This window comes from Vulpes vulpes, chromosome 5, assembly GCF_048418805.1.
Source record: "Vulpes vulpes isolate BD-2025 chromosome 5, VulVul3, whole genome shotgun sequence".
NCBI classification, from domain to species: Eukaryota; Metazoa; Chordata; class Mammalia; order Carnivora; family Canidae; genus Vulpes; species Vulpes vulpes.
This window is the reverse complement of record NC_132784.1, coordinates 78,729,944-78,747,270: the sequence shown is the minus strand read 5'-3', so window position 1 is coordinate 78,747,270 and position 17,327 is coordinate 78,729,944. Positions and strand designations below refer to the sequence as shown.

General features: G+C 37.1%; 1 protein-coding gene across 2 annotated transcripts in view; it reads left to right on the top strand.

Annotated features, from left to right (window-relative positions):
* Window positions 1-301: 301 nt before the first annotated feature.
* The window catches only part of LPXN (leupaxin), a 35,037-nt gene continuing 18,011 nt past the window's right edge, over window positions 302-17,327 (top strand). The window contains exons 1-3 of one of the 2 annotated variants that reach the window (XM_026012928.2): window positions 302-504; window positions 6,113-6,270; window positions 11,375-11,421. In XM_026012928.2, the coding sequence (XP_025868713.1) occupies window positions 492-504; window positions 6,113-6,270; window positions 11,375-11,421 (218 nt within the window). In that variant the 5' untranslated portion in view covers window positions 302-491. Of the gene's footprint in view, window positions 505-6,112; window positions 6,271-10,617; window positions 10,700-11,374; window positions 11,422-17,327 lie in introns of those variants that run through there. The other variant, XM_072759016.1, reaches the window with a different exon arrangement.

Here is a 17,327-nt window from a genome sequence, read left to right as displayed (position 1 = left end):
AGGAGACTGCTTCCACAGTCATGGCTTTACACACACATTCACACCCAGATAGCAGGTTTTCTGATGCACAGTCATAGTGCCATAGACCCACATTGGGGAACAACGCAAGTGCAAATCTGTGGTCCCATGAATTCAAGATGAATGCTGACGCATAGTAGGTGCTCAATTTTTTTCGAAGTTAATTTCGAATCTTTATCACCCTGGCCAATGCACTAACAGAACTCAAATCCTTCTATGCACCTTATATGTCCCATTTTCAAAACCCTAACTTACCAAAAAAAAAAAAAAAAAAAAAAGCAAGAAAGAAAAAAAAAGGAAAAGAAACTCACCGAATCAAAAGAGAGGAAGTGCTAGGCAAATACAGGAACCAAAAAGGGTTATAGAGGCAGCTTCACGCTGTCTCATTCAGTTCCTTTGTGGTCCTCTTGTTCAGCACATGCCAAAGCAGTTCCTTAGAACCTGTGGGACCAGAGCATCTTGCGTGTGTGACGATGGAAGAGTTGGGTGAGTGAGGACCATCTTGGAGGAGAAACTTGAGGAAATGGAGACTTGGCTGCCATCTCTGTGTGGTGGGGTGTACTTGAAGCTAGAGGGAGGGTGGAAGATTTTGTTTCCACTTCTCTCCTGACCTCAGCCCAACCAAGAGTGAAGCAGGAGGAACTATGATTGTTTTGGGGAACTCTGGGTTCACTCTTTGCAGCAGCACAAATAGGCGAAGAGATTGGTGCTCACCAGGGGAAACTTTGCACACATATTTTTGGATTGACTTATGATTGAGATCGTCATTTTATTATGAGTATTTGCCCCTCGGGGGCTGTTGCTGGTCATAGGGTGGTCGCATAGTTGGCACCTGCAGATTTGTGATTTAGGAAGAAAAAAAGAAAAAAGGGAGAGGGATAAAGGGGGTATTACGAGGAGAAGAAATGGACCAGAAGGACAAGAATGAGGCATCTGTAAATGTTGGAGAAAGGCCAGGGTGGTTTCATTTGTTCCATGGTTTAGTATTAAATCAAGGAGAATTAGTGCTTAAAACTCCAGTGATTCTGTTGCTAAGCTTTTTAGTCAGAGGAATTCTGAAGGAACAGATTACTATGGCCTACAAATATGATACTCTTTCCATTTCAAACAATTAAAACCAGCAGTGAAACAATTGGCCACATTGCTTGGAGAGATCTCTGATTCCCAGTCTTTGGAGTAATGGAAGGTTTGTCATTCTTGGGATTCATTCCTTTTCCTTTGCTGACTTTTGTTGCTGGCATCCTTACTAATACTGAGTCACTAACATTTTACTCAATTTCCAAGCTGTATTAATTCCAGAGTGTCCTGGGTTTTTGTATGTTTGGGGTATGTCAAAAGTGTGAACAACTATAAGCACGTCTTGCATATTGTCTTTTTTTTGTTGTTAGTTGTTTGGAGGGTAATTTGAGAGCTAGAGGAGCAGAGAAAGGAAGATAGGCAAATTACAGGAGGGAAGAGATGTTAATGATTTATTAAATATAAATAAATAAATACTGAATTGTTTTGGAGGTAAAGTCTATTTTGATGCATGGAGTAGAACATGTTTTGGATTTGGAGTAGAATCCAGGTTTTTAGTCTGCGTGAGAGTCGAGGATGTTCACCTTTCTGCCTGAGTTCTAATCCGGCTCACTAGAATCTAGCCCTTCTTTCTTATTTTAGCGATACCTAATGGCTTTCATGCAGCTAATTCAGAAGGAAAGTAATACTTGTTTAGTGACTTAAACTAAAACTTGACATTTTTACATATATTAATCATGTTAGTGTCTGAAACAACTCTTTGAAATGGGTATTATCCCTTTTTTTTTCAATGAAAAAACTGAGAAAAACAATAACTGTGTTCAGTATCACTCGCAGGAGCCCCTGACACCAGAACTTTATTAAGCTACAAGGCATTCTCCCATTTTAGTGTGTTGGCTCAGGTGTTCCAACCCATAGAACAACCCAGATAATTAAAAAATAGATTTGCAGAGTTTTGCACTGCTTGCACAGGATGAATAGTAGATAAATCTGGTCCAGAGATGTGGAAAGTACCAGGCTGCCTGGAAGGTAACATTCATATAATATATCTGGGCGGCTGAACCTCAACTGTTTCTTTAGATTGTCAACAGCTCAGTAATTACCCAAAAGACTTAGAGTGGGTCTTTCTCCTCCGCTGCAGAGGAATAGGGTGGAAGACAGGTCAGCAAAGGCAAGCGGATATTTCCTTTTTGCAGTACTTCCTCTAACATTGGTGGTTTGTTTCTACCCAGCAGATTTTACCTTAACCTTCATTACTCGGAGATGCTAGATAAAGGGGAACCTGAGGCAGACTCTGGCTCTGATTGAAATCACCCCAATCCTTTGAGCTCTCCCAGGAGGCCATACTTTTTTCCTTTCATGTTGACGTGATTTGATTTCTGCAGATGAAGGGCTATAGGGAAGGACTACAGAGTTTTCCGTCTAATATTGCCCCCCCCCGCCCCCACCCCTCATAATCCCACATTTGTCATACTGAAATTAGTCATCTGCAAATTACGGAATCTGGCAGAAAGCAAGATAATCTGGGGTGTTGGTGTTATGTGCGCTTCTAGGAAACAGGAAGAGAAAGGCCTGTTAACTCATGACCCAGGGGGGAGAGTTTCACTAAATTTGGTTCACTGGTTAGTAACCTTCTACTCTTAGAGATATGGTCTGCTTCTCTTAGAGAGGGTCTCCCCTCTCCCCCAATCTTTACTGTCAATGTCTTTTTATTTTGAGTCCAAGAAGATCCATGACTTCTTGTTAGAGCTAAGCTTAGACAACTGGAAAGGGCTGTATCTTAATAGAGGGGTACACAATAAAAATTTGGAACCCAGAAATTGGCATTCAATCTGGCTAGTAAAGCTATGAGAAAACAAGTTTTTCTTTCTCTTTCTACATTAGTTTACTCTTTTCTTTTTTTTTCTTCTTTTTAAGGACCTTTAATTATGAGGAATTTTAAAATATGTAGAAGTAAAGAAAATAGTTTAATGAAATCTATAGTCATCAATCAGCTTAAGCAGTCAACTCTTTTTTTTTTTTTTTGTGGCAAAACTGGTATTTTCATTCTATGTGGAAGGCATGTAAATTGCTGGATTTTTGAGAAGATCATGTGGCATTTTCTGCTATAATAAAATGTATTCATATCATTTGGTTCAGAAAATTCACTTTTAGGAATTTATCCTACAAAAATCCTCTTCTAAATATATAAACATGTATGCTTAAAAATTAATTGCGGCAATACTTGTAACACTGAAAAATTACAAAAGTGAAACACCAAAAATATTGGAAACCTGAAAATGACCACATCTCTACCAATGGAAGAAAAGATAGCTATATATATATATATATATATATATATATTTTTTTTTTTTTTTTTTTTTTAAGATTTTATTTATTCATGAGAGACACACAGAGAGACTGAGAAGCAGAGACATAGGCAGAGGGAGAAGTAGGCCCCATGCAGGGAGCCCGATGTGGGACTCAATCCCGGGACTCCGGGATCACACCCTGAGCTGAAGGCAGACTCAACCACTGAGCCACCCAGGCATCCTCAAGGTATCTATATTTGAGTAGAGGGTACTTTGAAACAATAAAATATCTCACAGATCTAAAGAGAAGTAAAGAAGCTTTCTTTGTACTGACAATAATATGTCCAAGATACATGAAGTGAGAAAATATCTTGCAACAAAGTTGTAATTGTTTTGGAAAAAATAAATGTAAGTGTATATATGCACCCTCAAATCAATGAAAATATAAATATAAAATATTCATAATATTTTTTGTATATATTTTAATGGAGTTCAATTTGCCAACATGTAACACCCAGTGCTCATCACCCAGTCACCCCATCCCCCTGCCCACCTCCCCTTGTTCATTTCCCAGAGTTTCCAGAGTCTCTCACATTTTGTCACCGTCTCTGATTTTTCCCACTCATTTTCTCTCCTTACCCCTATGATCCCTTTCACTACAGGTCTAGATATATTTTCCACTTCTAGATTCCCTTCGACATACTCAATTTAATTTTGGGAGATATACAAAATATGTTTTTTTTGTTTTGTGTTTTTTGTTTTCTCTGCCTCATTTTGTTTTACAAGGGTGGAAGTTAATACCTTCTAAAACATGACCAGCATGCGCCTAGAACCAAGTGGTATACCATTCTGGTTCATTCTGTGAGATTATATTCTCTCTTCATTCCCATTCTGCCCCCCTCTTTTATCTCATTTATGTTTTTGTGGTAAATGTTTGGGCCCTGTACAAGTATTTTTGTTTTATATAAATTTGGGACTGAGCATCTTCTAACATACAGAACAATACACTCAGAACCAAGAGGATCACCCTCTAAGACCCCTCAGGTAGACCACATTCTCCCTCCACTATAACTTCATCACCACCACCATCTCCCAATCCCGCCCTTTTTTTTTTTCTTCTCTTTTCTTTTTTCTTTCTTTTCCTCTTTATTTTTGCTTTTTTCTCTTTTTTCCTTTTTTTCCTTCTTCTTTGGGATTCTTGGCCTTTTATTTTTTATTACTTTGTTTTAAAATTTGTTTTTCACTTTAGTCGTCCTTTTGTTTTATTTTGTTCTGATCTTTGTTTTCATTTTTTGGTCTCTGACCTTGTTGGAATCATCTAGGGTGAAATTTACTTAGGTTGTCGTTGATATTCTCAACTGAGCCTGCTCATACAGCCACTCTTTGACCAATCTTATCTCATTATACACCCACTCATATCTTTCACTCCTGTATTATCTTAATGCAGTATCAGATATTATATCATGTTCATTGGTAAGCATTTCCCCATAGCCCTTCATCTGCAGAAATCAAATAATGTCAAATAATATAATCCACTGTTTTGCAAACTCTTAAAAACCATCACCGTGGCAAAAATTCCAGTAGAGATCCACTAGTGGGCATCAACCCACAATTTGAAAAAAATTGTAATAGAATCTCCTCATTATGTAGATGAAAAAACAACTTCAGAGAAGAGCAGATCGTGCCAAGATGGCCCTGAAAATCCACATGAAGATGGAGACTGACATTTTTGACCTGAAGCTAGTGTAGGGGCTGGGATCAGATAGCCGAGGGTCAGACAAAGTCTGCATCAGTAGCAGTGTGCCTTAAACTACTTATTTGTCTTTTCTTTTCTTTTCTTTTCTTTTCTTTTCTTTTCTTTTCTTTTCTTTTCTTTTCTTTCCTTTCCTTTCCTTTCCTTTCTTTCAGAGAGAGAGGGTAGGTAGAGGAAGAGAAAGAGACTCTTATGCAGGCTTCACAGGGCTTAATCTCACAACCCTGAAATCATGACCTGAGCTAAAATCAAGAATGAGATGCTTAACTGGGCCACCCAAGAACCCCTGTCTCTTTCTTGATCTACAAAATAAGGATAATAATATCACCTGCCTTAAAGTATTAGGATGACTAAATGAAATATATAACCTCCTGAGCATAGTGCCTGTAATGTGTACATTTTTATTATTAATTTCATCACAACAGAAAAGTGATAGTGTGATACTTGTTGAGTGCATAGGTTTTTCCTAAGAAAATTACAGGAGAAACAAGTCTCAAGTATTTGGATTGCAACATCATCTTGTTTGATTTTGCAATATCTGTTTTTTCCCTGATCCCTTTTTTCTCCCCTATATACCCTAAAAAACAGAATACATATACTTTGTTTTAAAAATTTTGATACATGCTTGGGACACAAGAAAACATAATCAGGGTTAAGAGTAAACATTACTGTCCTGGTGCATTTAGAAAAGTTGTAATTACTTATTTCGTATTGGAGATCTTTGTGGGCAACCCACCCTAAACAAATGATAAAAATTAATACCCTGCAATATAAGAAGCCAAATGCTTGAGTGATGCTGTGAAATTGGATGCAACCATAGGAAATAGGTCACAGTATGTGGAGGCACTATACATCTTTTGGGAGAATAGACCACATTCTTGAAGAAAAATAAAGGAAGATATTTGAAGGTAGCCTTCACCCAAAAAAGAAGGAGGTAAATGGAGGCACAGGGGGGACATTTAGGGGGAAATCATCCTAGAGGAAGAATATTTCCATGTTCCGTATTATGATTCTCTTGTGTCTTATAATACAGATGCCTTATTGGAGGAATTGGAGCGATCCACCCTCCAGGACAGTGATGAATCCTCCAACCCAGATCCTCTTCCCCTGGATCAGCACTCCAGAAAGGAGAGTAACCTTGCTGAGACTTCAGAGACTGTTTCAGTTCAGAATGATCCAAGTCCCTTGCCGGTAACTTTTCATTTATTGGAGTACCTTGAACATACATGTTTGAGTGCCTTTCTGAGAATTAATTGTATCTTAAGTAAAATGATGTGAAAGGAGAATCATGTATCCTGGAAAGAGAAAGAAAAATCCCTCTGTGATAACTTGAAGGTGGGGTTTTTGGAAAGGAGAATTGAGAAAATCATCATAGAAGAATAAGCCTTTGAGAACTGAACTTTTTCTAATGAGGGCATGGTAACACAGTATTCCCTAATTTACTTGGAATATTTTGATATGACTCTCTGAGTATCAGAGTTGCATGTTGCAGTTTAACTGGAATGGCACTCACCAAGACCGAGGGGCACCTGGACAAGGCCAAGTGACAGCTCAGACAAGTCTTTTCAGGGTGACTTTTTATGGTCACAACTTTCTAGAAAACTCAATTATTAGTGTACCTACAGATGATGAAGCTCTAGAAAACCAACACAAACAAACTAAACTCATAAGAGATTGTATATTAAAAAAAAACCCAGAAATCCAGTTTATTATTTTCTGGTTAGAGCCAAAACCATTCAAGTAGAACAGAGAATAGTATTTGCTGATACATATATTCCCTTCCTGTTGGTAAGTCTACATGAATCTACTTTATAATTGGGCAGTTGCTTGATGAGAATGGAATTAATGTAAGAGGAATTAAGTACATACTCTTTGTATATAGTGTTTTGATCTCTGATATTGTGATTCCTGCTTGTATACTTGGTGCGAAATCACAGGTTGCATGGACCTGAAAGTTTGAGCCTATGGTTCATTTCACATTTGACTGTTCTTTCCTCCAACTATATATAAATGGTTTTTAAGGATGCACGTTTATTTCTCTCATAGGAAGCTATTGTCTTTTCTCTTCAATGCAAGATCATAGCCAAAGGCTCTGAGTTGGTTTGCTACCCTTCTCCCCTGCTTTTTATTTTCAGAGTAGCAGCCAGAGTGATCCTGTAAAACTTGGATCATGTTATTCCTCTACTGAGAACCTCTCTGTGAATTTCCATCTTCATTTGAAGTAAAAGCCACGTTCTTTACACTGACCTTAGTGGGGTGACTCTACATCTTGATTCACTTGGAAGAGTCCTGGGTTTTTGCTTGTTTTCTCAATATCCTATTATTGGATTTGCCATTTACCCTAAATTTTCCATATTTTGTGAAGTTTTCTTGTTAGTACTTACACCAGCATGAATTGATAGACCTCCATTTGGTTCTTTTGCTTTTTTCCAACATCTCATCTAGTAGCATGTGAAATATATTCACTGAACAGAGTTCTAACTTTATTATGGCTAACTCCAAAAGATGGCTAATGATAACTCATTTCTTTTTTCCCTGATCCTGTTCAGAGAGATTCTAACTGGCAAGCACCCTTTCAGGGACAATATGCAGGGTGCTGGTTGTTAAAACTAAGAGCTTAAGCACAGTCAGGGACAGTCAACTCTGATCTTGGGTGGTGGCAGGAAAAAAATTGTTTTTATTTATTTATTCATATCACACACACACACACACACACACACACACACACACAGAGGCAGAGACACAGGCAGAGGGAGAAGCAGGCTCCATGAAGGGAGCCCGATGAGGGACTCAATCCTGGGACTCCAGGATCACACCCTGGGCCAAAGGCAGGCGCCAAACCACTGAGCCACCCAGGGATCCCAGCAGGAAAATTTTTGAGGCTTTTCGCATAGCTGGCCACTAGGTATACCACCACTCATGCTCAAGAGGTGCATGGAGCCTCCTCAGAGTCAGAAAAAAAATATGGGAAACTCTGGCTTGATGTCCCACAAATTATGTTTAGGAAAAAGAGGCTAAGCATTGTGGCCATTGAGTGTGGTATAACCTAAATGCTCTCGGTAAAGCAGTTTTGTCCTTAACTGTATATGTAAAGCTATCGCTATTTATTTTATTATTTGGCAATGCTTTTGTTTTTGTAGTAGATGCTTTTAGCAACATTGGCTCAAAACAAAACCAAATCCAAAATCCAAAATTACATGTTTAATTTTCTCAAGAAATTGATGACGAATGTGTAATTTGCACAAAATACCTGCCAACATTTCCTGGCAACCATGGAGGCAAGTGGATATGTTACTGCCCCTCAGAAGACAGGAAGACACAACTATGGTTAAGAAGCATCAGCCTCCCCTTCATAAGTTAATGGTTTAAGAAGCATGTGCCCAATGATTTAGCATGTACAGGAAGTCTGTTCACATGTCATGGTGAAGTACACCTTTCCATCTGGAGCAAGTGACACCCCTACATTGGTTTTTGTTCATTTTCAGCTTCAAGGTATCTTGTACTTTTAACTAAAGTAAACTTGACGATTGAATTGACTCCTTTGGCAAACCAGCAGATAATGTCAGTTTTACATCTGTGCCACCTGAGTTAGAAAACTTGTTAATTCCAAAAGCTTTCATTTTTTTCATCCAACTGAAAGGATCGAAATAAAGCATTTGGAAATTCATTCTGTCAAAAATGAAACATTGGGTATTATTAATGTCATTGTAAATTTAGTTGAAAAAGTTCAACATTGATGACAAAGTGAGGGATTTTGGGGAGGTTTTGGGGGGTTTTGGGTGATAATATGAATACAGATTTTGTTTGGGCACAGAATTATGGCCAAAAAAATGTTCTTTACAGACTTAAAAATCTAGGAAGCAGAAACGTGCTTCGAATTGGTTGTGATGTCCACAAAATTCATGACTGCATCTAAACAAGCTCCAGGATTCCACCAATCAAAATAGAAACTGCAAATGTCAAAATTTACAAATATATTCTTACATAATCAGAGTACATATATATAACTCATCTACAAAGCTCTTGTGACCGAAGCTGGTGTTGAATACAGAAACATTTCAGCATGGTTGCATCTGCTTTTTCTCTGTTTTGCCTGTCAGCCATCAGATTTTAGAAATGCCCAAGACTTTGAAAAGATACTTTGTAAAGCAACTTAAATATAGGTTGCATTATGTGCAAAATCAGTCAGAAATATTTAATCAAATTATTCAGTGAATGTAGCATGAAAATTGGGCTTTTGAAGCTTTTAGCAAGTTGCAATTATGTAAAACAAAGCTTGCAAAAAGGAAGGAGCTCAAATGTCTCTTGACAAAAGCTGGGGAGGAATTGAACAAGTTAAAAGATGAGAGCTCAAATGGCTTAATTACCTAATTTGAAAATTGTGCTTTGGAAAAATCTTGCCTTTGATGGAGTTTCTAATTTTAATTGGATAAATTTATATTCTCCACCAGAATAGGATGAAATTGTGAAGGCCTATGATTTTGCAGTATCTACATTTGGCAAAATGTTAAAAAAGAATCACGAATAGAGACAACTTAAGAGCGTATCTTGTAAAAATATTGTTGAAGAAAGGTGCTCTAGATGGAGCAGAAATACAGCACCTGTGAAAATATTGGGGCAGAAATATTTGTAGGTTTTAATATGAGAAACAATTGAAAATATCCTCCACTTAGTAGAATTTGCCCTAAATTTAGAGGATCAGCAGCAGCAGGAGTAGGAGTATTTTCTCAATTAAAAAAATTATGGGTTACAGAGAAGCATCAGTTAAAAGTGTCAACAACTTCAAAATATATTAACCATAAAATGCAGCACTGTGGAAGTTTGCAATTTTATTTAAAAATATGGAAATAATAAAAATCATATTAAAAAAGACATTTTTTCTGAAAAATTTCCATATTATAGCATAAGAGACAATGGCTAAGTAACCAATTAAAGTATATGAATCTATATCAAGAGCAGTTATTTACTATGCTGTTTAAAAATGTTCAAATAATTAATATAAAAAGGTTTTTTTTAAATTAATGTTTAGGGGCACCTGGTGGCTTAGTAGATTAAGCATAGATTCTTGATTTTGGCTCAGGTCATGATCTCAGGGTCATGAGGTCAGGCCCCACATTAGAAACTCTATGCTCAGTGGGGAGTCAGCTTGAGATTTTCTCTCCTCCTCCCTCTGCATCTCCCCTGCATGCAGTTTCTAAAATAAGTAAATAAATCTTTAAAAATTAATGTTTATAGCTGCATGTCATTTAAATATATTCTAGAAAATTTTATTTTGAAAATAAGTTTTCAACAGAATTATCTTATAGGTCCATTAGTACAAGAAAATCAAATTTTTGGTCAATAAATACATATTAAAAAAATTATATAGTATTCATTATTTTTAGTACCCTCCCTCGTTCACTTTCAAGAACATCCCATTTTGAACAATGAATTTTATGTTCACTCTACCCACTTGCTCTGGTCCCTTTTACTCCCATCCCAGTCTTACCAATCCACTGTGCAGGCTACCCTGGTCTCCTTTCTGTTCCACAGGGTGCTGGCTACCTGGACCATGGTCCCCCTGATAATCTGGCTACTTCCCTCACCTTCTAGGAGTCCTCACTCAAGTGGCCCCTTCTCAGTGAGTCCTTCCCGGACCTATATATTTTTAATTGCCATCTCTACCCCATTTCCCATCTTCCACCCCCACCCCCATCCCTGATGAGTTCTTAATTTGTTTACTACCTATTTCTCACCACCACAATATAAAGACCAGGGTAGACAATTTTTGTATGTTCATTTAGTTTTGTTTTTTGACTGCTGCATCCCCCTGGCACAGACAGGCAGTCAATAAATATTGGTTCAATAACTGAATCAGTTGCTGGTCAACAACTACCCTTTGGAGACACATTATTATTATTATTATTATTATTATTATTATTATTATTATTTTGTATGTTAAACTTAGTCATGTTATAGTCTTTCCCTAGACACCGTCCTATCTAACTAACGGGCTTTGTTCTGATTCATTTTGTTTGTTTTATGGTTCCTATGTGAGTACGATCAACTTCTTTGTGTCAGTGCTTTTAGGGCAGGGAGAGGGACACTGTTATTTGTTCACATTGCCGACTGCTCTACTTAGAATGTGGCCTTTTGCTGTGGCATGGCTGGTATTCCTCTATCTTGTGCAAGAAGATCTCAGAGATATGCTAGTTATCAGTCCCATTTAGAAACTAAAAACATCCTCTAATTCTGGGTGTAGATTAGTGCCGACATTCTACTAACAGGATTCATTCTTTTCTCTCACATGTCTTAGGTGCAGCTTGTATATACTACACATATCCAGGAGTGCAATATCTACAGGTATGTCTTTCATTAAATACTTTTAAAAAATTGAAGTTATGAAATGATTGTTATCAGTCCATGTTTGGACAACAATTTGCTTTTGCATATATTCATTATTAGAACTCTTCCTCCTCCTGTTTCCATAAGTGTCTGAGCAGAGGTGGAATTCTGCTGAACTCACTTGGCAGTTTCTTGGGATATGTGGCTTCTGGATGGGTTATCCAGGTTGGTGGGCTCTGTTCTTTCCTTCAGCACCCGAAAAAAAAAGTGTAAATAGTTTGAGTCACCACACGTGTGTTTTGTCCGGGCTACTCTAAATAGCATGCTCCAGTTCTTGGAAGAGAAACACCTAGTGAAATTTCAGCAAGATGCCAACAAAGCCAGAGCTAGGATCAGGGTCAAACCAAGACAAGAGAGACTCTGCAGCAGACTAACAAATATATACTTCTAATGAATCTCTATTTCTTCTTTCTATATCTGCTCAAGATTAATTTAGCTGGTGGGGAATTTCCTTTTAAAAACATTGCATATTGAAACAGATCCACTTACTAAAGCATTTCTGCTGGCCAAGGCTGCTTTTCTTGTTCTCTCTTCAGGTAATTTTTAAAAAAACAGCTTTCTGGGGAACAAATTGAAAGGCTTAACATATTAAAAGGGAAACAGGATAGCGAAGGCTCATGCTTGGTAAAGAGTACCACACCATACCTTATTTGGTTCTAGAATTGCAGCCAGTAGTGCTCACACATGACACCAAATAAGTGAAGGACCTGTGTTATCATGAAGTCTTTTTATAACTTCCCACCTGATGACACTTTCTGCTTTGATGGGAGCAAGGCCAATTTATTAGTATCATTGCCAGTTTATTCCAGTTCCAGCAGAGTGCCTGGGGGGATGTCCCCTAGACCACGCTGTCTATCCTTCTTGGATAGACAAAAAAACAAAAAACAAACAAAAACCACAAGCAAACCCACAAAACAGTGCCTAGTGCACATAGGCTTTCAGTAAATATTGGTTTTTAAAAGCTAGGAAACCAAGACTTCAAGAGAAATATTAGTGAATACAGGAACCTAGCACATAAAAAATCGGCATGACCAACAGCGATTTTCCTGTATATCTGGCATTGTGATCAACTGATGGCATGCCAGTGTGGCAAGCCAGTCTTTGATCTTTTTCCCATCAGACCCATTTCTTTCTCTTTTCTTGCTCTGCTCTGTGTTCCAGGGGAGCTGATCCCTGTCAGTTGGGTTTTCCAGGCTCAGGATAAGTTGGCTTTTGCTGGCTTTGACCAATGGGAGGTACTATGCAGGCAGAGCCTGGAGGGCGAAAGGCAGGGCAAGTCAGGACATTTCCTGCCCTAGTCTCTCTCCATAGAGTCTCATCCGGTCAGCAGTCACACCTCCTTTATGGCTTCAGCTGGAGCAGGGCGGGTCTGCTGTGGTTCCAGTTTGTGCCTATCCACATTGGCCCCTGGCTTTTCAGAACTTTGCCTTTTCTTTCTTTTCCTTTCTTGTCTTTTTTCTTTTTTCTCTTTCTTTTCTTCTCCTCCCCTTCCTTTTCTTTCTTTTCTTTTTTCTTTTCCTCTCCCCCCTCCCCCCCTCCCCTTTTCTTTTCTTTTTGTCCCTTTGGCCTAATGCCTACCTACTGTGGCTAATCTCTGAATTACTTTAATACCTTCTGTTTGTTTCTTTAGTTCTGCCATCACCTGTGTAATCAAATTTCTGGATTAAATTCCTTCTGCTTACTCCCAGCATATTTGCATTTTCCTGAGTGGGCCTTGACTGATACACCTCCCCAAGTACTGAATGCTACTTGCCATGCCAATCTGTGTGGGACGTTGATAGGAAATCCAGGTGGCCTGGTAAATATGTAATAGACTGATACAAATCCCTGTGGCTTGTGTAACTCAGAGCCGATAAGGTTCGTAGATATAGATAGAGCCTGAGACTCAGAAACTAGATTCCTATATTCTGCCTCCCCCATTTCCTCTGGCTTGCTTCAATGAACTGAACATTGCTCTCAACCTTGAAACTGTGTTCAGTACTAGTGAGTATAGTGATAACATTTCTAATGTAGTTGTATATTGATAGCAATATGAACAATAATTTAGAAATGTGTGCATGAACAAAAATAATTTTGGTAAGAACAAGGAGAAAAAATTCATAAAAACATTGCCGAGGAATGAACAGGGGAAAACTGCAGCATCATGAAGTCCATCCCGTGAGAGTCTGTATTCTCTTAAACACATCTCTTGTATTTGTATGTTATTAAGGTCTCTGACACATGAATTAAACTGTTGCTTGTGACATAGCAAAGCACTTTGACCATCTTCAAGAGGTGAGGGGACAAATCAAAGAGGCTCTGATTTTGAGGTTCCTCTCTTTTTAGGAACACTTCCTGTAGTGATGTAATCACCAACTCTTCAAGGCCTTTCCATTCTTATTTAGAATATTATATTATTGGCTCAGTTACTATTAAGGTATCACAAAAATAATGTTTCTCTTTCCATACTGCTCTAGGAGTCGTGCTAAAAATCAGTAAGAATCTTTTTGAATAAGCACAAGGATGCCCCAACAGTGAGATGGACAGGTTTTTAGAATTATACAGAACCATATAAGAAGCTACATTTATTTTACACTGGGAAACAGAGCAGAGAATGTGCTGACAGTCCTGTTGCCTTTTGTACTTTTAAAGACACACACCTGTGGCAGCAATGACTAAGGGATTGTGATCCAAATGTGTTATGAGTGGGCAGTCCCAGTGGCCCAGTGTGTTTAGCGCTGCCTGCAGCCCAGGGTGTGATCCTGGGATCAAGTCCCACGTCAGGCTCTCCTCCCTCTGTCTGTGTCTCTGTCTCTATGGATAAACAAATAAAATCTTAGGAAAAAAAAAAACCCAAAAGTGTTGTGAAGAGCTTCCCTGCACTTTCTTGGAAGCCTCTAAGGACCAAATCAAACACTTGCATACCTGACCATTTTTGTTCCTAGATTAAACAATGATAAAATATATATATATATATATATATATGCCTGGCAGGAGGCCATGTTGTACCTAAAAGACAAAAAATTTTTTTTTTCTTCAGAGGGGAAGGTATCCACTTCCTCCTATATTGTTCTTATAGTTAAATACTCAAACATAAGTAAGTTGGTAGTGGGACATGTTATACCCAAATGACAGTCTTTTTTTCCTTAAGAGAGGAAGGAATCTTCCTTTTACTTTTTTGCTGGTTGGTAAATACACAAAAGTAAGTAAAGTAGTACATCTATGTTTTCCTTTTTGAATATATATTTAGTGGAAGACTTAAAATATTTGATTTTATTTATGGCTTTGTGTGTGTGTGTGCATAAGAGAGGGTGTGTCAGAGTCAGTTTGGTGGGTTGTTAGCTAAGTTTAGTGTTGATTACAAATATTACTCCAGAGTCAGCTACCATATCATTTAGTGATTCTTCTCAAAATTTACTCTATGGAATTAATCAAATATGGGTGAAAATATTTGTTTACTGTATTATAACAATGAAATTCAGAACAATCTATGTGACTAATGATGAATTGTTTAATTATGGTACATTCTACGTTTGAAAGCTGTATAGTCTTTAAATGTCATTTTGGAGTATAGTTTAGTGTGGTGCTGGAGAACATAGGCTTTGCAGTCTGTAGGCCCAAACTCTCTTATTTACTGGTTATATTACATAGAGCAAAGCTTTTTACTTCTAGAAGTCTCAGTTTTTTCTTTTGAGGGATGACAATACCTAGCCCTTAAGGTTGTTATAAGGACTAAAAGAGAACATGTGTAAAACTCTTTATGGAGAGCCTGGCATAGGGTGGGCAACAAGCGCTAGCTATGAAGACAAAGCTGAATAAGAAAATAGATAAATATATGGGAAAATGTTCACTTTAAAACATGAAAAAAAAGTCATTCTAATTTTCCAGAATTAGGAATTAGGCACAATCAGAAGGGCCTAATGTTATAAGCAAGCCAACAGGTCCAGAGTGATTAATTGCTTCTTAAAAGGAAGCATGTGTGTGATTTTAATTTTTTCTTTGTATTTCTATGCAGTTAAAATTTTTCTTTACTTATATTAATTTTATATTTACCCTTTTAATAGTAAAAATAGCTTTAATAACTCAGAAATATACAGAGTAAAAAGTTAGACCACCTCCCTTAGAATATCCTCCTATCTCCTAATTGCTAGCCCCATAGGTTAACTGCTGTCAGATGTGTCTCCTTATAGACTTTTGTGTGTGCAAATTCATACTTATGTATCTGTGCTTGCAAATTTAGGTGAATGGAAGGATAGTTTTCATATTGTTGTGGGCTTTGCTTTTTTAAGTTAACAATGTATCTTAGAAATCTTCTTTGTACATCATAAATCTATGTCTGCATTCTTTTTAGCAACTGCATGGCATGCTGTAGCATATATCTGCAACTTATTTAATTATATGTCCATTTATTTTATTTTTAATTTGTTCATAAAGGCTGTACTTTTTTATGTTTTAGGGAATATACTTGTATATATACCTTTGTATATGTATCTCCAGTTTTTTTGTAGGATAGAAACTGGAAATGAAATTGCTGAATCCAAAGATATATGCATTTGAAATATTGATAGATACTGCCTTGCAAAGGATTTAATAAATTTACATAGCTATCTATGATGTATGTAAATGTGTAAATGTATGTGTGTATGATAATCCTGACTTTTGTTGCCAACACTGCCTGTTATCAGTCTTTCAGATTTTTGAATAATGGGTAAAAATTGGTATCTCACTATTTAATTTGCATATTAAAGGTTGAGCTTGAGCATATTTTTATAGAGTGATAAACACTCAAATTTCTTTTTTTGAAACTTACCTTTTTTACTTTTTTTCTTTTAATCCTTAGAGCATGTTTCTATTAGCTTGCTTTATTGATATGTAGACTTTAATATTTGGATGTTATTTATGTTTTAAATATATATGTATGTTTAAATTTTTTTGAGATTATTGATACATTTTCTTTTTTGCCTTCACGTTAGTTTTATGCCTTTCCTAGGAAAGTCTTCATCACCCCAAATTATAAAAAAATGTCCTCCATTTTCTTCTAGTACTTCTATGCTTAAACATATTTCTTTGATTCATTTAAAACTTATTCATGTGTAGAGTTTGTTAAAGATATAAATTTATTGTGTTTCAAATGGGTTGTGATGCATTTTGTGTCTAATAGTCTGTTTCTGATGATTTGAAATGCCACATTTAGCATATGCAAAATTCTCATGGTTCAGGAGTCTGTTTCTAGGCTTTCTCTCTGTTCCATTCCTTTGATCTATTTGTCTGTTTCTTTACCAACATCACACAAATTTTATTGTTACTTTATACGAGAGCACATCCATTGAGACAGGTCTTCCCTCTTCATCTCTTTTTTTTCCCACCCAAATTATCTTGAGTGTTCTAGCCCATGAATTTTAGCATCAGCTTATTAATAAACTTGAATAATTCTATTAGTATTTCTATATGAATTACATTGAATTTATGGTTTAATGAGAGAAACTGATGCCATATTATGCATCATCATTTATGTGTGTCTTGTATGTCTGCTGGTGGGTTTTTCTTCATAGAAGTCTTAACATTTCTTGTTAGAATTATTCTTTAATATTTTATCATTTTTTGGTTGGTAGTTTGAATATGTTCCTTTTTCCCAGTGGATTTTTGAATTGGCTATTACTGGTATATAGGAAAGATATTATTTCATTTTATTCTTTTTAAATTTTTAAAAATTAATGAATTAATTCTAAAATTTTAAGTAGGCTCTGTGCTCAGTGTGGGGCTTGAACTCACAATCCCAAGATCAAGAGTCACATGCTCAGGGGCCCCTGGGTGGCTCAGTTGGTTAAGTGTCTGGCTCTGGATTTGGCCCAGGTCATGATCTCAGACCTGCATATGGCTCCAGG